The 20,330-nt window shown below is 43.3% G+C and overlaps 2 protein-coding genes across 4 annotated transcripts in view; both read left to right on the plus strand.

Moving 5' to 3' along the window:
• The first annotated feature begins 3,143 nt into the window (after positions 1-3,143).
• Positions 3,144-20,330, plus strand: part of BDH1 (3-hydroxybutyrate dehydrogenase 1) — a 45,102-nt gene continuing 27,915 nt past the window's right edge. Inside the window, exon 1 of one of the 3 annotated variants that reach the window (XM_054575099.1) lies at positions 3,144-3,372. The gene's annotated coding sequence lies outside the window, so the exon portion shown is untranslated. Of the gene's footprint in view, positions 3,373-7,783; positions 8,006-20,330 lie in introns of those variants that run through there. The other 2 variants (XM_054575101.1, XM_054575100.1) reach the window with 2 other exon arrangements.
• On the plus strand, positions 14,289-14,776 carry LOC129071785 (c-Myc-binding protein-like). Its single transcript, XM_054575104.1, has one exon. It carries the CDS (start codon positions 14,415-14,417, stop codon positions 14,742-14,744), a length of 330 nt encoding a protein of 109 aa, XP_054431079.1. The 5' UTR covers positions 14,289-14,414; the 3' UTR covers positions 14,745-14,776.

The raw sequence follows: 20,330 nt of genomic DNA on the forward strand, positions 1-20,330 counted from the left end.
ATCCTCATGTCTGCCTCCAAACACAGGCTCTGCATGTTTGAATAACCTGTCCTCCCACTGCTGCATCTTGCTTTTAACCCCAAAGGTGACACAGGCAATAAAACATTGCCAGTGGGACTGTATTCACTGTGTTGGGGGCCGCTGGAGACAAAGGATGGGATCCAAGTTACTGGGGAGACCTGAGTCAGGGGCTCCTCCTCTTTGGTTCCTGCCTGGCTTGCAAGAGAAGAATTCAGACAAGAGACAGCACATATAGTGGAAATGAGATGTTTATTTATGAAATACACACGAGCATGAATCTGCAAGCAGACACCAGCTAATCTGAATGTCCCACTGTACAGAGGAAATAAAGCTGTTAGTTTGTTGATAAATTTGTTTTATACACTTGAGCCAGGAGATACAAGTGGGCACCCAGCTAATTTGAGTGCCAACTACTTGAGTTCAGAGGTTGTATATTTTCATCAGTTTTTAGGTTCTCCCTCCTCTTCTTCCTTTTAGACCTTGGGACAATTATAAAGGCTTTCTTTCCCAGGTAGTGGAGACGATACATACGGACTTTCGAGGGCTCCCCTCCTCCTGTACTACCATAGTTTTGTCTGTAATACTTGGAATGCCTGGCAATCTTACTGGACCCGGCTCAGGGCTGCTGAATCAGAGGGTGCTTCTACCCTTTTGTTTCTAGCCTTCTGTTTTAAGTTCTGTTTTAAGAATAAGCTGCAGTGGTGTCTGTACCGCGCCCGCACCGCCCCCCGCATTGGGCTGTGAGCACTTGCAGGGCAGTGGCAAAAGAGAACTCAGGGGATGGGGAGGGTGAACAGCAAGCCTTTCTCTGTCCCACCTTGGCCTGGGAACAACACTCCTGCCTCTGACCTGTGCTCCAGGCCCCTGAGTAAGAGCTCTTCCTGCTGCGGTTGAATCCTCCCCTCCTACACAGAAAGATGAACCAATTTCAGAGCAGAAGGATCTATTTCAACGTTGTTTCAGGCTCCAATTAGGGTAGCAGACTGCAATGGATATTTTTGTTTGGGTTCTCCTAAGGAACAGAATCAACAGGATGTGCATGGATGAAGAATGAGAGAGGGAGCAAGAAAGGGAGAGGAACAGAGGAGAGAGGCAGAGAAAGAGATTTATTTTAAGGAACTGGCTGACTTAATTGTAGAGGCCTTACAAATCCAAAATCTGCAGGCTGGCAGGGTAGAGACCAGGGAAGAGTTGCAGTTCAAGTCCAAATGTAGTCTGCTGGCAGAATTCCCTCTCTTTCTGGGAAGTCACTGTTTTCCTGTTTATAGCCTTCATTTGGTTGGATGAAGCCTGCCCACATTATGGAGGTAATCTGCTTTACTCAAAGTCCACCAATTTAAATGTTAATTACATTAAAAAACACCTTCGCTGGAACATTCAGAATAAGGTTTGACTAAATATCTGGGCACTGTGGCCTAACCAAGTTGACTTATAAACTTAATCATCACTGCCCACTCCTTGTCAACTTGGCACCCATACAAATCAGCCTACCCATACTTAATCTCCAAATGAAGACAATAATAAGATCATGAGTCCACCTAACATGATACAAATATCCTATAAACAACTGATAAAGCACTAATCCTATCCCCAGAGTAGGAGGAAAAGTCCTTGTGATGTTTACTCTTTTTGATATCCCACAACTTAAATACTATAATGTAAAGTTAACAATACTATGATATACGAGGTCTGTCCAGAAGGTATCCAGCTATGTAATATGGAAAATAGGCATTTCTTGAAGAAGATACAAGAAACATTGTATGTAGGATAGTGATACCTCAGCCCCCTTCAAAGTAGGCACCTTGGGACCTCACATAGTCCTCCCACTTACCATCAGCTGCCCCAGCCTATTTTCTTGAATCTCATCAATGGTCTGAAATCTTTTCCCTTTCAAAGGTGGTTTTAGTTTTGGGAAAAGTCAGAAGTCACAGGGCACCAAATCTGGGCTGTAGAGGGGCTGAGTCACCTGGGTGATTTGATGTTTCATCAAAAAACTCTGCACGAGATGTGATGCATGAGGGGATGCGTTGTTGTGAAGAAGCTGCCAATTATCAGTTGCCCATAGCTGTGGCCTTTTGAATCATCTGCATAGTTTCTGCAGAGGAATGTTCTAGCTTGATGCAAAATCTGATGCAGATTCTTTGCTCTACTGCTCAGTCATTTTGAATGCAATGGTCACATAGTACACATGCCCACTCATTGGTGTCTACCACCCCCACTGACTAGTACAGTGACATCATCATTGTTCACACATGTGCATTGTAGTCCACTCTCCTTGGCTGCCAAGTTACATTGATGTTGCACAAACCATTCTTGTTATATTAAGAATGACTGGACTTTTTCCGGGTAGGCCTCATTGATATAATATAAAGTCAAAACATCTTATGTTACATGATAAGGGGATAAGAAAAGAAAGAATACAAAAATATCACACACTCTCCTTTCCCAAAATAAGAAATACTCTTGACAATTATAGCATTTTTCCTATAACTGGTTACATGGTTATAGCTGGTCTTTATAATTACCTTTCCCACTGCCCATTCCATTTTCCATTTGCCCTCAGCTGGTCATGGTTCGTAACCTGGTGGGGTGACCCAAAGCTTCATTCATGAAGGGTCTGGGCCATTAGTAATAGTTCTGCTTGAATTCAGTTGTTGTAATTTTCCATGGACTTTCATCACAGGTCATGGTAATACTGAGAGAGGCCCTAAGGGAGCTGTATTCCAGATAGACTCCTGACCTCCACTGTGATGTTCAAGGGGTATGTTTTGGCTCCAACCTTCTTGCATCCAGGCCTGTCCAAAGTCCCTTGGCCATCTCGAAATTTTTCTCAGGTCCTGATTCTAGGTTATGTTCAGGACATTCTCATTCTGTCCAGGCCAGTTCCTGTGCCCATTTAAACTCACACACACTTGGCAGGGAGAGCTCAAGATGGAGTTGGCTGGAGCTGCCCTTTAGCATAATTTTTTCTCATGTGTCCACAAGCAGAGGGACCTACCCTTGACCCCTCTGCTTGTCAGAGGGCCAAACTCACAGGCATTTTAAGCTTAAAGCAAACAGTTACAAAGCTGAACTTTGCCTCAATGACGAACACACAAACATCCAAAACTCCGAATATTGTATTTTATTATCAGTTGGCTTTGGTTATCATGAGAATGAGAATTTACCTTCTCAGCCAAAGGCAAGCATTGAAATAATACATAGAAAGCCTGGAAGAGGTGTGTTGGGGTGTCTTTTATACCCTATCAACTGCAAATTAAGAGGATTACAGGTGTATCTGGCTTGTAACCTGCCTGGAGAGGATCCTGCGTGCTAATAGTGCAGAGGGAGCCTTGCTACGTGCCCACTAAGGTGAGAGAATGCCAAGTGTGAGAACTATCAGCAGAAGGAAAACCTTTAAGTCTTGGGAAAAGCCAGGTATGAGGGGAGGAGGTGGGTGAGGAGCCAATGGGCTTTTGGGAAGAAGCACCGGCAACCCCAAAATGAGAGGCAGCAGATTTGCTATTCAGTTTCTCTTCTAAAGTAGCAGGCCCTGTCCCTGGTACAATAAGCAGAAAATATAAATAATAGGCATTCATTAGAAAAAAACTGAAAATACATTAAGCAAGCATATGGTTTTGTATTCTGGCTTTTAAAACAGTTTACTATAACATAGTCTTTGAAAAAAATAGGATTTGAAGTTCAGAAAATTAAATCAGATATAAGGGTTAAGAATCTTGTCCTATATGTTTGTCTTTCAAAGTTTATATGACAATTAGGACCTATAATTACTTTTCCTAATTGAGGGCAGCAGATCATGGCATCTGCATTATCCTCACTGAAAGAAGTTTCTGTATAATTTCCAAGTAATTCCAGCTTCTGTTGGATTACTCACAGAAACAATGCCCAGCTAATTAAAAAATATTGTATTCCAAAACAGCCTATAAATGTGGACTTTTATCTTTGTCTTTCAAAGTAAAAACCTTAGGACAATTGGTGGTATGCTTAAAAAAGTCTTTGTAGTGGGACTGACTTGGGTAGGACCTGTCCTAGCTGTGTTGCTGTGGGCAAGTTATTTAACCTCTCAAAGCCTCAATTTCCTCAGCTGCAAAATGAGAATAATCTCAGCTGCATTTGGGACTGTTGCAGAGACTAAATGAAATAATGCACAAAAGGCACCTGGCCTAATGTGTGGTGCACAGCTGGCAGTCACTAGCTGTCAAGTTGCATTACTGAAGACAGGAACCTGCACTGGGTTATCATGGCATTTGTTCCAACGACAAAGCCTAATGCCTGGGATAGAATAAGAGCTCAGTACACACCAACTGAAGGAAGGAAGGAAGGTTTATGGGTTGCTGTAGCTTGGGGTGCAATGAACAGAGTTGGGGACAGAGTTGTTTTTTATGTCCCTATATTTTACCCTCTTCAAAGATCCCAATTACTCCAAAAGAATTTTGCTTAAATTTCCAGTCTACCACCCCCAACTCTGTGGCTTAAGAAAACATTTTAATTAATTAAATTTATTAGACTTAAGAGACAGAAAGAGGTTTGGGATGTGGGTACCGATGCTGCTCCTCTTTCTTCCTTAAGGACCCAGAACTTGTCTTCCTTGCTCATTCACTTCAGGGAAAACATTGAGCTTCCAGTTCTCATTCATTGGTAGAATTCAGTATTACAGTTGTGTGGAGATCATGGGCTCTTTTCAGCACACTAGAGTATGCTGAAAAGATGTATGAGCATCACAGATTTGTTTTAGAATACTACATTGGGCCTTTTGTTTCCTTCGCTGTCAATTATAGAAAAAGTCACTTGACACTTCTAAAATTCAGCAGGTTAAGGGCAAGAAATCTTGCCCTCCCCCCAATTTTTTTTTGTTAAAGAAAATTCAATTGCATCAAGACAAAAAGAAGGCTGCGGATTTGAGATAGTAGGGGATGGTGTTATTATTCTCTATCCCCTGGCAGAACTAGACACAGAGCTCTGCGCATGTGGGTGGGCTCCTAGAGGGCTTCAAAGTAGCTGGCTCCTGGCAGGATTTCACTGTACCATCTGGCATTCAGTGCTTAACCTTGAGGGCAGAGAAGACCAGGGGCATTTAAAGATGGGGCAGGGCCAGATCTAACATGGGAGGGCTGGGGCCTAGGAAGATGAGGCAATGAGTAGCTTGAGCTGGGACTCAAGAATGGTGGGAGCTGGGAGGCACTTAGGAGCTGACACCTGGACAGGAGCAAACACTGTGGCTCTCTGGGTAGGGGGGTCTTCTGAGGGGATTTGCCTGTCTCTGAGAGCTTATTAGTGATGCCCTAGAGGGCAGGGCAACTGGGAAAGAAAAGGAGCAAAAGCTCTAACTGAGTGAATCTATTCCTTACTAGCAGGCTCGGTAAAGCTTTGGTGAGAATGAGTTCTGGAAAGTGGACTGAGATACCTCTTTTGGGTTAACTAACAGCTTAATCTGGATTCCCCCCAAAAAGACCCTGAGCAAGATCTCGTGTACAGGTAGTTTATTTAGGAAATGAATCCCAGGAAACAGGAGTGGAGGACTGGGAAGAGTCAAACAGCAAGGATAGGGGGAGGGAAAGGCAACCCAAGGGTACATTATTGAGTTAATCAAGTTGAGCACTACCATGGGCAATTGGAGCTCTATCATCTTAGGAGCTATACAGAATGTACCTCGGAATTGCCCACTGGAAGAATAGGAGAGAATTTCTCCACCAGCTCCTGTCTGTCTTGGTCAAAGGTTGTCCCATGAGGTGTTAGTTCCTTTACACTTCCAGGTTTATGCACATGTCAGAATGGCAGTCACCTCTTACTGGGGTCTCAGGCTGCAGTGACAGAGAAGCCCTGAGGCAAGAAGATACCAGGCACAGCAGAGGCAAGGTGCTCTTGGGTGCTCATCCACCTATATGAATCTGGTTGTCACAGCAAAGCTGGGGTAAAAAGATAGGCTGGGAAGATGAGGTAAGCCACAGGAAGAGTCTGATATGATCACAGGCAGGTGAAACATTCTTTTCCTGTCTTTATTGATAAAAAATATATTTCCATTTAATTCTCAGTCCAAAGTCATGACTTATCATTTTCCTAGGTGGGATATTAATTCCCCTTTAATTAACTGCTTTTCCAGCAATGGATAACCCTAAAAGTGTAACCTGGTGGCTCAATGTAGTAGTTCATTGCTATGGCTGTGATACAGAGGATAATGCTTTTGAAACACAGCACTGAAGCAAGTACTCTGGCTTGAGTCTGTGAAATGTGTACAGAGAGCCAAGTGCATTCTCCCTCCATGACTGTTCCAGTTTTCAAGGCTCTGTGTGCCAGGAGCTGGGGATAAAGAAGACACAGCCCTGGCCCTGAAGAAGCTCATGGTACAGAGCTGACAGGTTTCTTTAGAGCCCCACCAGGCCAGTTAACTCCACAACACTCCCCCTTCCCCCGTTTTCATCTGCCTGGTCCCTTTTGAATCAGTCCTTATCTGCCAATAATTTGCCCAGATAATTTCCTTTCCTCAGCCCATTTCTTATTCTGGAGGCTTGCTGTGGGCAGGGCAGCCTGATCTGTGCCCACTGTCCTCTGCGGTTATACTGTTGAAACTCTGGGAAGCTGTGCTATTCAACTATTTTTAAAGACCCTCTGGTGCAAATCTTTCAATAAATTTCATCTGATCAAAAGATAAATTTAAAAACCAACTAACTGAGCAGGGAAACCATTTAATCTTTCATCTAAACAGAGCTTATTAAGAGTGAAAGGGGTGCTGCTAAGTAGTATGCTGAGTTTTGAACTAGACTATAAGGTCATCTTGTACCTTTGAAACATGTTCTGGGAGCTTGGTGAATTTCTGAATTTGTGAATACTGCGGTAGCTTATATACTTCTCACATAAGATGCAGTACAGTTTAAATTCCTGAGAGTTGCTGAATTTGTTATGAATGAATAGTAATGTTTATGCAATAATGAGATTTGAATGCTGAAATTTTGCTTGCCTCACTTGTTAAGTTACTTCTGTACATCAGTTTCAACATAATTAAATCTATTTTATACATAATGGGATTTAAAAGCATTATCTAGTCCTAAATTATATGTGGTTATATTGGTATATTCTTCTGACTCTCCATAGATTTCACAATTCCTATCATGTAAAACGGGAACATGCCCTTATGAAAACAAAAGCTCAAACATGAGAATGACTCTTTAGCCCATAACATAATTATTGATGTCATTATGTTATTATTATTTTAGTTATATATATATATATATGTGTTGTATTGAACACAAATGTTGGTAGCCTTATATTTTGAAGAAAAATATTTGACTGTATCTTTTAAAACTACTCTATTCTTTATGCTATTACAGTTGACCCAATTTTCCCCCTTTCCTCCTCCCTCCAGCCCCTTAAGACTGTATCTTTACAAAGATATATTTGTTGGCAGAGATGCCCAATTAAAAAAAAATCAATGCTAAAAATATAAAAAAAGAATAAATAAATGAAAGAATAAAAAACCAACCAACCCCGGTGAGCTCTAAAGAGCATACATACACAGGACCTGGGAAGGAGCCTCTTCCAAACCAGGGTTTCCTCATTTCCAGAGGCTGTAACTTTTCTTTCCCCGCCGGTTCCAGGAGCGGGACTGCGGTGAGATCTGCGCCCGGCTTACCTGGGAGACAGACCGGCAACAGGGGGCGCAGAGCAAGGACAGGTAGCTAGGCGCTTAACGATTGGGAGAACCCTCTGTTGGAATAGGACAGGGCCGAACGCGAGGTGGCGGCGCAAGGGAGCACTCCCCGCCCTGGCGACGTCCGCCGTCGGGACCCGCCTGCGCTGCCAGAACGCCGGCGCCCAAGGTGTCTAGGCGCATCCGGGTAGCTGAGGCCTCAGGAGTGTGAGCGGTGAAGGGCGTAAAAGAAGGAAACGGCGGCAGCACAGGAACGCCGGTAACTGTAAAGCGTCGGATTAAGGCGGGCGCACCAGCAAAGCCCTCAGCAGCCGGGGTCCCCTGACCATTTGGTTTGGGGTAAGAGGGGGTCCGCATTTCTGCGGCTGTGCGCCGACGCCCTCTGCATAGTTTGGTTTGGCCTTGCGCCGCCTTTTAGCCCTGTCCCCAGGTAGTGGGTGGGTCGCGGACATGAAGACCTGTAGGCTGGCCCTGCAGCCCTGGCGGAGTAAAGGTAGTAAGATGAACCGATCTCGCGCATAGCCGTTTCAGCCTCAGATGGTTCTCACCCGCTGCCCTCCCGGACCTTCTGTCTGCTTTGTGGGACCCTCACCTGGCTTTATTCGGTCTAAGATGCTCTGCAGGAGGACGCCCAGGTTGAACAAACGGCCCTGAGCCTCCCAGGGCCTCCTTCCCTGCTTCCGCATTTTACAGAAGAGGGCCCCAGCCTCAAGAAGGGAAGGAACTGACCCAAGGTCACACTGTAGTCCTGCCTTCCAGTCCCGGATCCTGAGCACTGCTCCCTTCTCCACCGTATCCCCTCGTAATGCTCGGCACCTCTCCTAACCGTCCTGTGCCCTCCAGGAGGCTCTGTTCTCGCGGGCACGGGAGTGCTTCCTTCCCTCGTGCTGCGGCCTTGGGAAAGATGCTAGACAGAGATCAGGACTCCGGTACAGCTGTACTAGACAATCAGTACTAGACCAGCCGGCGGTTGCTGGAGTACTGGATGAGCCACAGACTGGGAAAGGAAGAGGACCAAGCAAGGTAGAGGTGCTGCGGGGGCAGGGTGGAGATTCAGGTGTAGAAAGAGGACAGGAGCCTAGGGGGCGCAAGGGCGCGAGTGCGGCTGAGCTTCGTCGGGCGGTGCCGCTTCAGCCAATGGGAGCACGGATCCAGGCGAGCCCCCGAGGCTGCCTGCCAGCAGGAGGGAAAGTTGGCCCTGAGATTGGCTACGTTGTACAGCGTGAGGCGGCAACGCTCCTGCGTGTCTCAGGCGCCGGGCGTTCTGCGCGTACTGGAAGGACTTGAGACCGCAGTCTGCAAGCGTCAAGCGCGCGTCAGTGCTGTGGGAAGGGTTGTCGCTGCGGCTGCGCGCGTAGTTGAGGTCTGCGCTGTTTTTTCCAGCTGGTTAGGGATATTCTAAACATAGTCAGCTGATGCAGAGTCACCCTACGAGGGAGTGCAGAGGCAAATATTTCATCGTGGATGGCCGCCTGCAAGCCTCGTGCTGCCGGGAGATCCTTTATGTTGCAGCTAATGTGCTTTCTACCCCAGGGTAGGATTCCGGCCCTGTACAGAGCATATTCCCGCGGCGGGCGAGGAAGCTGACTTTTGAAATGTGTGTAGCTTTCATACTCTTCTCTCAATACAATTATATAGAGCATCTGCTTCCTGTCGAACACCATAATTGATATTTTGAAGGAGTCAGACATCAGTGATACAACACGTGGGTCCTTTGTGTGGGGCAACTCACAGTCTAGGTGGGGATTGGTGATTACATGGGGGTTGTGACTGGCTGTAAACAGAAATAACGTACCTCTTAGTATCCTCTCTAGGTAAGTGCTGTTACAGAAGCACAGAAGGAAGGAGTGAAATGTGAATTTGGGGAAAGATTAATTTTTGGACTGAGGGGATCAGGAAAGGCATCTTGAAGGAGATGTTAATTTGAATCAGGAGGACTTGGTCAGACAAAGAAGTCAGATAAGGTATAGGGTGAGCAAAGCTGGTAAATTGGAAAAGTGGAGGGCTTGTTGAGGGATGGTGTAGCAAATGGTATAATGAGTAGAAGAGAAAAGTATCGCTGGAGATAGGATTTGGAGGGGACTGGTGAGGACCAGATTTCTCAGCTTGTGTACTCTGATTTGAAGTGTGGTAAGCTCCTACGAATATAATGGCTTCTTCATCTGTCAGTTGGATTTTCTTGAACTGCAACAAAATCTTGAAAATATCTTTGATTCTTTCTTTTTCCACCTCTTACATTTAATTTTTCAGCAAATCATAGCAAGCTCTACCTCCAGAACATAGCCAGACTGACCACTTCTAATGACCTCCATGGTTTCCACCAAGGCTGGTAGCCCTTTATGTCTCTCCAGGTGGGGAATAACTTTTCTCATTTCACTCCAGTTGTGCAGTATGCAACACTCATGGTTGTACATTGTGGCCCATGATTACTGCCATAGCTTCTTAACCCACTGAGAGTTAATCATATCAAAAGATAATTCTGATCATGGTATCTTTCTGCTGAAAACTTTTTTAAATTTTTTAATCTATAAATCATGTTTATTCTATTACAGTTGTCTCAATTTTTCCCGCTTTACCCTTCTCCATGTATCCCACCCCGACCCCCACTCCCACAGTCAATTCATACTCTTGTCCATGTCCATGGGTCATCCATACATGTTCTTCGTCTAGTTCCTTCCCCTTCTTTCCACCATTGTCCTCTTTCCCTATCCCCTTTGGTCACTTTCAGTCTGCTCCATGTTTCTGTGCCTGTGGTTTATTTTGTTCATTAGTTTATTTTGTTGAATAGAGTCCACTTATAGGTGAGATCATATGGTATTTGCCTTTCATCAACTGGCTTATTTCACTTAGCTTAATATTTCCACTTCCATCCATGTTGTCGCAAGAGGTAGGAGTTCCATCTCTTTTTATTTCTTTCTTAAATGCAGATTGATTTTATTTATTTTTTTAAATGTCAAAGTTAATTATAAAATATTTTTAAAAATTTAAAACCATTATAAAGTCTCAGCAATTAAACCACCATGACACCAGCACAGAAATAATCAAGTAGATCAATGAAATATAATGAACATTCTAGAGACAAAATTATAGGTCTGATTAATATATATATGATTAAGTTGATGTTTCAAATCAATGGATAAAATAAGGGTTATTCCACAAATAAGGTGCATGGACCACTATTACTTGAAATAAAACAAATATAGAGCCCTGTTTCACACATTATACAAGAAATATTCAGGTGAGTTAAATAACAATATGTAGAATATAAGGAGTTTCAGAAGAAAATGGAACTAATATTTTCCATGACCTGAAGTAAAATATTCAACCCCAGAATATATAAAGTAAATATTGACAATATGACTCTATTAGAACATTTAACTATATAGTAATACACATATAAAAAAAGTTAAAGGACAAGGAATAGAGTAGAAAAGTATTTGCAACACGTCTAAAACATGGTTAATAGGTTTTTTTAGGGAAAGACGTTCTACAAACCTTTAATCAATAAATGGATAAAGAATACCAAAAAGTCATTTAAAGCTTTTTTTTTAAAATAATAGAAATAGGCAAGAAATATACTAAAACAGGTTTAGTTTCAACAAATAGTAAAGGAACAATTAAAATAACATTGCCATAATGAGATTAATGAGTATTAAAAATATTGGTAATATCAAGTATTGGCAACTCTGAAAGAAACTAGGTATTCATAGAAATTTTTTCTTCACCTTTAAGCAGTCCCTTTAGCATATTTTGCAGTGCTGGTTTGGCGGAGGTGTATTCTTTTAGCCTTCTTTTGTCTGGGAAACTCCTCATTTCACCTTCCATTTAATTGAGAGCCTTGCTGGGTAGAGCAGTCTTGCTGGCAGACCATTGCTTTTCATGACTTGGAATATTTCTATTCCCTTCTGGCTTGCAGTGTTTCTGTTGAGAAGTCAGATGCTAGCCATATTGGGGCTCCCCTATATGTTACTACCTCTTTCTCCGTTGCTTGCTTTAGGATTCTCTGTTTGTCTTTGAGATTTGTCATTTTAATGATGGTGTGTCTTGGAGTGGGCCTCATTGGGTTCCTCTTGAATGGGACCCTCTGTGCTTCCTGGACTTATGTGACATTTTCTCTCCTCCAACTAGGGAAGTTTTCCATCATGACTTTTTCAAACAGGTTCTCTATCCCTTCCTCCTCTTCTTCTCCTTCTGGTATCCCTATTATACGGATATTATTATGTTTCAGATTGTCCTGCTTTTCCCTAAATGCCTCTTCATTCTTTTTGAGTCTTTTGTCATTTTCTTGCTCTTTCTGGGAGCTTTTTTCTACCTTGTCCTCCAGCTTGCTGATTCGTCCCTCGGCTTCATCTAGCCTGCTTTTGACTCCTTCTACTGCGTTCTTCAAATCAGAAATTGTATTCTTCATTTCCTCTTGTCTCTTATTGATAGTTTCTATGTCCTTTTTCATGCAGATATAGTTTGCAGTAAGTTCCTCGTAGTTTCCCTGTAGTTTTTGGTAATTCTCTCTGAGCTCACTGAGCTCATCGAGCTTCCTTAGAACCGTCATTTGGAACTCAATATCTGGTAGTTTACTTGCCTCTATTTCATTTAGTTTTCTTTCTGGGGATTCCTCCTTTCCCTTCGAGTGGGGGTATTTCTTTGTCTTCCCATTATTTGTGAGACTCTTCTCTTTTGCTTCTGCTTCTTCAGTTGATCTGTCTTGATTTCCTGACTTTGTGGTGTGAACTTCTGTGGTTGGAGATGTCTCTTTTTACTTTCTGGGTCTGCCTCTGATGATGTCAGATGTTGACCCTGTCTGACCTGAGGCAGTCTGTTAGAGACTTCCAGTAATCTACTGTTTGTGGCTGTCTCCTTAAGCTGTTAATCTAGTCACTCTGCACTCAGCAGGCTGCCTTAGACAGCTCAGGGCAGGGCGGAGTCCCTCCTGGGGGCAGAGTTATTGGGTCCTTTCACGCTGCTGCCATATGGGGGAGGAGTCCGCACTGGGTTCCCACCGGCTACTCTCTCCTTCTCTCCCCAAAGCCTCCATCCTCAGTTTCTCCTCAAGTGTCACCAGACCTCCCTGCGCCCCCTTTAGCCAGGGATCTACTATCTGCGGCTGCCACTCTGCACTCAGCAGGCAGCTTAGACAGCACAGGGTGGGGTTGAATCCCACCTGAGGGCGGGACTATTGGGTCCTTTGACGCTAGTGCAGCTCAGGGGGAGTGGTCTCTGCCTGAGCAAGATGGCTGCTGTGGCATGGGGGATGAGTAAGCACCGAGATCCCGCTGGCTACGCTCAGTTCTCTTCCCAAAGCCTCCTTCCCCAGTCTCTCCTCAGGTGTCTCTAGCCCACTCTCCCCCGCCTTTGCCGGAGACCAGCATAAGTGGCTGCAAATAAAAATTTTGCGTTGGCCCTTTAGAAGGCTCTTTGTGTCTCCAGCCACCTGTCTCTGGCAGAGAGCAACCCCGCCGCTTTTCACAGCTGGCTGTTTTCTGTGTACTTTTTGGGCTCTGGTGCTGTGGGCTAGAGATCCTCACTTTTGGTTTAGACTCCACTCTTCTCAGGGGGATCCAGCTGGCTGTTTCAATATCCTTCTTGTGCTGCTGCCCGTGGGTGCCCCGCCTGCCTTCTCAGGTCTGTACTGCACTCCTTACCAGTTAGACTGTGCTAAAGCCAATTCTTCTGTCTCCGAGGTTACAAGGCTCCTCTCTTGCTATTGTTCAGTTGTTTGTTCCAGGTGATTTCTCCACAATTTAGTTGTAATTCCAGTTTGGTCCTGGGAGGAGTTCAGCGTGACTTCCACTCACTCTTCCGCCATCTTGGTTCCCCCCTGAAAACTCTTAATGCTTAAAATATTATGTGCCTTCTGTGTACAGGACACTGCTAGGTATTGGGATAGAGTGGTAAATAAAACAGACAAAACCCCCTTGTCTCAGATTTTACATTCTAGTAGGACTCAAAGACAACAAATAAGATAAATAAACACTATATATCATGTTATAATGTAAGTTGCCAGGGAAGAAAAAAAATTGGAAGTAGGGAAAGGGGATATAGAATGTCAGGGTGGGATTTATGTGGCGGCTAGGGGATGTCTAACTGAGTAAACATTTGAGTAAAAGACTAAGTGGGAGGATGAGCCCTGTGGGTAGTGAGGGGAACAATGTTCCAGGTAGAGGGAAAGGTATGGGCAAAGGCCCTGAAACAGGAGCCGAGGTGCTGTGAATAAGGGTGGTGAGGTCAGAGAGGTCATGGGGACCCAGATCATGGAGGGCCTTGTAGACAATCTATACTGATTTTGACTTTTATTCTGAGCAGGAATTTGGTGCAGGAATGATATGGTCTGATTTCTTTCTTTCTGCACTTTTACCCCTTTCCTGCATTTTAAATTTTTCTTAATTACAGTTTATTTTCAATATTACTTTGTATTGGTCTAAGGTGTACAGCATAATGGCTAGACAATCATATACTTTACAAAGTGTTCGCCACAATATTTCCAGTACCCACCTGCCACCACACATAGTTATCACAATATTATTTACTATATTCCCTATGCTGCACTTTACATCCCCATGACTATTTTGTAATGACCAATTTATATTTCTCAGCCTTTACACCTGTTTCACCCAGTCCCCCCTCCCCTGACGTGGTCTGATTTCTGTTTCACAGGATCATGCAGGCACGGGCTAGGATCCTTCAAAGCGGGAGCCTAGTTGGGAGGCTGCTGCAATAACCCAGGCGAGAAGGGATGAAGGCTTAGACAAACATGATAGCAGAGGGCAGTACTGCTCAGAGCCTTCCAGCCATGGTCTCCAGAGCCAGCTGCGCAGCTGTAACTATTATTATGGCCCATTATGAAGCTGCTGACTCAAAGCGTGAGCAGTTCTGGAGGTACTTTGAAAAATTGAGGGTGCTGGACACATTGACCAAGATATTGGTAGTCTTATATAAAGAATCAGAGGAACGTAATACTGCTTTGGATTTTTTAAAGCATCACTTTGGGGCTGCTACCCCAGAAAATCTAGAAATAGAACTGCTTTACCTAGAATGGGCAGAAATGAAAGAGAAATATGAAACTAATGTAGGAGAAAATTAAAAACTAAAAAAAAACTTGCTCAGTATGAATCACAGGAGGAGAAATGTGTTGAATAGGACTTTTCTCTGTTAAAAAGACCATGAACAATAGTTTTATATAACTTGAATAGATGTATATAATCTTTTGAACAGATGCTATAGAACATTATTATGTGAATTCACCAATTACACATTAACTGTTATAAACACCTATTCTTAGAATCACCAATAAAAACTCAACCTTCTTTGGGTCTTAAAAGCAGGAGAATCCACAATGTATCCTGAAAAAAAAAATCTAAACAGCCGTCTACTTCATTACCTTAAAAGATATTGTATTGAGAGAAATGCTTTGGGCTGAAAGAAAAGACATTGTGTTTATTAGTCTGACTAACAATTATAGTGCTGGTTTATTTTAGCCAGGGGAGGTTAGCATGGAGCTGTTCCATGGTTAATTTAGGATATGAGCACATTTCTTTAAAATTAAGATGATACTGTTTATATTTTCTGTAGGTGTTAGATAGGACCAGGATCTCAAGGTCTGGGTCATTTTCAGTAAATGCTATTCTTGCTAAATGTTAAAATGCAGCACAGTATTGTGCAGACCAACTGTAAGATGGATGAGCTTGAAAAGAACCCAACAGGAAAAGTATAGCTAACTACAAAGAAAAAATCAACATGTAATGATCCAATAGTATGTATAAGCAATGACTAACCCTCCTTTCAGTGAGAACGCTTTGTATATGAATCCTCTGTCCCCTTTACTTGCTGCAAGAAAATAAAACTACCTTGCAACACATGTCTTATTCTTGAATAGAACACCCCAAGAGATGAACCCCTTGAGTCCAGTAACATAGGCAGCTGGAAAGATCTCTGTGACATGAGATACTTTTGCATGGGTTCCCATTTACTCTTTTGCTTGTTTATATAATGCAGAACAAATAACTCTTCTTTGCCATCACTTAGCATTAGATAACCACTGTGTGTGCCAGTTTGAACTCTGACACCAGAATTTCACTCTGTGCAAGCTTACCCTGTCTGATAATGTTGCCTTGCTTGCTCTGTGCTTCAATGGGGCCTACTTGCACATTGGCCTTTTCATGTTGATTTTCAATTTGCTATAATAGCAGTTATCCTAATTGTAATTGATATAACTAAACAGGATCACTCTTTTCCCCTGCCTTATTTGGTTGATTAGTTGAGCACAGAACAGAGACAACATAAAATTCTGGGTTCATGCACAAGCTGGGATGAAAAGGGTAATGTGGAAAACTATAGCTTGTGGGCATAATTTTACAGTGGTTCTTCTCCTCCAAAGTATTTTTCTTGCCTTGAATTCATTTTATCTTCATTATCCCTGTGAAGTAGGTAGGGCAAGTATGAGGAGGAGGTTGGGTGCTAAATTTTTAGGCCAAAGACAGACCTTAACACAAATAATTTACTAACTGTAGAACCTTTGGCACATCAGCTACCTGCTCTGAGACTCACTTGCCTCCTCTGTTAAATGAGAAGCATACCATATTTTGCCACCTATAATGCACACATATCTGCCCAAGTTTTTGAGGGAAAAATAAGGATCCATGTTATACATGGGTAGTACTAATTCCATATCTATAAATGTTTTTAATATTTTTATTTGTGCTTTTGCATTAAAAGTGTAACTCTAAAGAGCAATAACAATATCTGTATGCAAAATAATACTGTGGAATACAATAATTGATTTTGTTTCTAAATATAAATAAATAAATAGATAAATAAATAATTGAATTAAAAATTAAAACGACTGGGGGCAAGAGGGTATAAGGGGACTAAATGGTAATGGGAAAATATAATAAAGGTTACATTAAAGTAAAAAAAAATTAAAAGTTAAAATGAAAGATTTTTTTCCCCCTGAAAGTTTGGGCCAAATACATGGGTATGCATTACACACAGGAGCGCATTATACATGGCAAAATACAGTGATATCTGTGCAGCCTACCTCACAGGGTTGTTGTGAGGGTCAAATGGAATGTATGTGAAAGATCTGTAAATGGTAAAGCACTATATTGTCTAAAAAAAAAAAGATCGTAGGAGATGATCCTAGATATATTGTGAAGGTGGAGCCAGGGTTTGCTGACGACAGCTTTGGAGTGTGCGAGAAGGAGAGGAGTCAGGAATGAAGAGGATGTAGAGGAGCAGATGCTCAGGGTCATAGCACAAGCTCAGTTTGGACAGGTGACATTTGCAACACCTATTCAAGATTTAAGTGGAGATGTTAGATGGGCAGTTGGATATATAAGTCTGGAGTTCAGAGGAGACGGCTGGTTGGATATGAACATTTGGGAGTTGGTAGCATGTTAATCATATTTAGTGCTACGCGAGCTTGCCATGGTGGTGAGAAGAGGCCAAGAATGGAACCCTGCGACTTCGTTTAGTGGTCTGACTTGAATTTGGCAAGCTGTGTTCTCCTAAGGATGGAGTGCCTACTTACTCTGGAAGTTGTAACTATGGTAATTTTGGGAGCTCTGGTAACACTTTCTCTAGGGGGAGACCAATTTGTAATCATATATGCATATATAAGTATATACACACACACACACAAATTTTTATTTAGAATCCATAACTTTGCTTAGACTAACCTGTCAACCCACTTAGTTCACCTTAGATGTTATAAGGCAGGAGTGTTCAACCTTTTGGCATCTCTGGGCCACACTGGAAGAAGAAGAGTTGTCTTGGGCCACACATTAAATACACAAAAACTAACGAACACTGATGAGCAAAAAAAGGTCCATGCATAATTTTCATGATACCCGCCACCACAGATAAGCAAGAAATTCTTCAACATAATAACTCCAATTTCAGCGGCCCTTTCAATAACCTTTTAAAATCATCAAGCAAGTCCCAAATCTGTGATCACTAATATAGAAAATGTACATATCTAAATAACAAAACAGTATAAAACTTAGTAATAAAACTCAGTAATGTGGTAAGTAAATTTATGATTTTGTGTTGGGCCGCACTCATGGCCATCCTGGGCCGCATGCAGCCCACAGGCCATGGGTTGGACGCCCCTGTAAGGTTTGTATCTTGTAATTTGCTAAGAGTTTAACAGAAAGTCTTAGGAGTTAAACTTTGTTCCGTATGTACGCCATCCCTGACATTAAAGATTGCCAGAGGTGTTTTCAGGAATAAGCCCAGGGCGATTTATAGGACCAGGGCGTTGATCCAGCTCAAACTGCCTGAGGCCAGCCAAGGTCTCAAGGTAGCCCGGAGGACCCTCTACTGCCCTCCTCCTGAACTATGCTCATTATACCCTCATTATAAACTAACATCTTCCACCATTTTTGAATATGTGATATATGTGTAGGCATGTTTTCCAACTGTGCACGCACAGCAATGTCCCCACCTAAACATGAGATGATGATGACACTCACCTTGAAGTTTATGCATGATTTCCCTGAATAAAGATGAATTGTTTGGGGATGTGCCACTTTGGGAAGTGAACTGCTGGTGTGTCCTTGCTTGCCAGCTGGAAATAATGTTTGCTCCTTCTCATAAAATCATCTCAGAATTGTCTTTTGGCTGGCAACTATTACATAATTGGAAGTGGTTTGGTCCCATAACAAATCAAGAAGTAGAGAAGGTGGGACCCATGTTCCTGTTGTCATGATAAGATCTACGGTGTGGCATTCCCAGAATATGGACGGAGCAAGTGTAAGATTTAATAATGATGATCTGAGAAAGAACCTGCTCTCAGTGTGTTGTAGTCCATACTGTTTTGGCTGCAAGTAACAGAAACTTGAAGCTGCTTAAATCAACGTGCAGAATAAAGACATCGCATGCTGCATGGAGATGGAGGACAGAAGGGCAGCAGGGCCTCATGCACACACCTACCTGTCAGCCTGCGGTTGGTGTCGATTCAACACCAACAGAAATGCCCAGTTTGGGCGGGATAAAGAAAGAAATTTTATTCAGTGTGAGCAACTCAATTGTGCATGGCTATGAGAACAGCACCGCTGTGGAACAGCTTAATGGTGTTACAGCTCACTTATGAAGCAGCACAGATGTTAGGAGGCACTGGGGTGAGACAGCCCAGGGGCCAGTCCTCCTCTGGCTAGTTGGCTCTGCTCTGCTCTGTACCAGTCTGGTCTGGTCTGCTGTGCTGCAGCTAGACATCTCTAGTGTTTCAGCTCCAGCCGGGAAGACTCAGTCTTCAGTGGAAAGGGAAAGTATGCTTCTAGAGCCAGAGGGGAGCTGACTTTAATACAGGCAGTAGTCCCTGCCCCTGGCACCTGACTGGTCTGTCCTCATGCACGTGAGGACTTGAAATCCTCATAAGTTTGATCCATCCAAAAGACGTGGTCCTGATTGGGTCCTGATTGGCCAGATTGAAGCTCCTTCGATTGGATAGTGAAGATGCTGATGGGGAGATAGCTGTTCAGCTCCAATTGGATGGGGAAAGCCTCAGTCCTACTGATTGAAATAGGATTCCAAGAAGTGCTTTATAAGGGCTGGTTCAGATGGCAGGAGCACAGTGCAGGCAGGCAGTTCAGTGCAGGCTTCTCCCTGAAGGGCAGTTTGCATGAGAGGCTCCTGTCTAGAAATGGCTGGTAGGCTCTGTTTTTTAAATTTGAGTCCAGTTAGCCACCAGGAGCCCTTCTTAGTAGGCATGTTCTTTCTCAGGGTCGAAGGAGGCTCTGTTGTTTTTCTCTCTCACTACCTCCATCTCCAGTCCTTTCTGCATGTGTGCCTGACTCTTCTCTTTCTCTCTGCAGATGCTTTCCCCATCTCTCTGTGGTGTCGGGCCTAATGCAGCATAACTGCTCCCTTTCTCCACTCCAGCAGCCAAATCACATGTCCCTGCCCAGCAGAGGCTGATTGCATTCTTTCACAGTGCCAGGGACAGAGTGATGGGGTCATCATGGGTCAGGTGTCTCTCCCCCCCCCCCCCCGCCAGTACTTCATGGCTGGGGGGAGGTCTAACTGTCCAACTGCAGCTACAGAGGCCAAATCATGAGGGTGAAAGGCAGGTCTGAGAGTACAGGGATAAAGTGAGCAGGACAGACATCCAAAAGGTGACCACTTCCGAGAGCGTTTATGACGTGTTCCCTGGAAAGAACTGGCCATCACCGAAGTCTAATCTGTGGACTGGAGAGTCTCTCAGACTAATCCAAGCATCTGCATTAGGTTTGCCTAATTAGGGTCTCTCTTAAACACAGGTACACAAGAGTCACTGCTGTATTTATGATAAAATAGTGGTGGGAACAATGTCTACTATATCATTTGATGGTCCTATATAATGCTCTTTAGAATTTTGTCCCAGAACAGTTATTTTTCTAAGGAGTAACAGGCATCTTTTTTGAATGAGGGCTTTAAAACTTGTCAAGGTGTCCTTTGCATGGCCTCAAGAAAGCCCCCATTAACTGTGCAGTTAGCAGGCATAGCTGAGTTGAGCTGGAACTTTACATAGACTATGCTATGTAAAATAAGCAATCAAGGGAAATAGCCAAAGGATAATATGTATCTATCTGGTGAGGAATCTCAAACTCAAATGCCCATACTGTCCAGGCAGTTAACAATGGTGATCTAGGTAGGCTTAAGGTAGTAAGTGAAAACTGTTTGTATTGGGCTC

This window comes from Pteronotus mesoamericanus, unplaced genomic scaffold (genome assembly GCF_021234165.1).
Source record: "Pteronotus mesoamericanus isolate MK-2021 breed Mesoamerican mustached bat unplaced genomic scaffold, CSHL_Meso_final contig_27, whole genome shotgun sequence".
Classification (NCBI taxonomy): Eukaryota; Metazoa; Chordata; class Mammalia; order Chiroptera; family Mormoopidae; genus Pteronotus; species Pteronotus mesoamericanus.

Excerpts from the sequence above, each read along its gene's own strand:
- LOC129071785 (XM_054575104.1), top strand. The coding sequence starts at position 14,415 with ATGATAGCAGAGGGCAGTACTGCTCAGAGCCTTCCAGCCATGGTCTCC.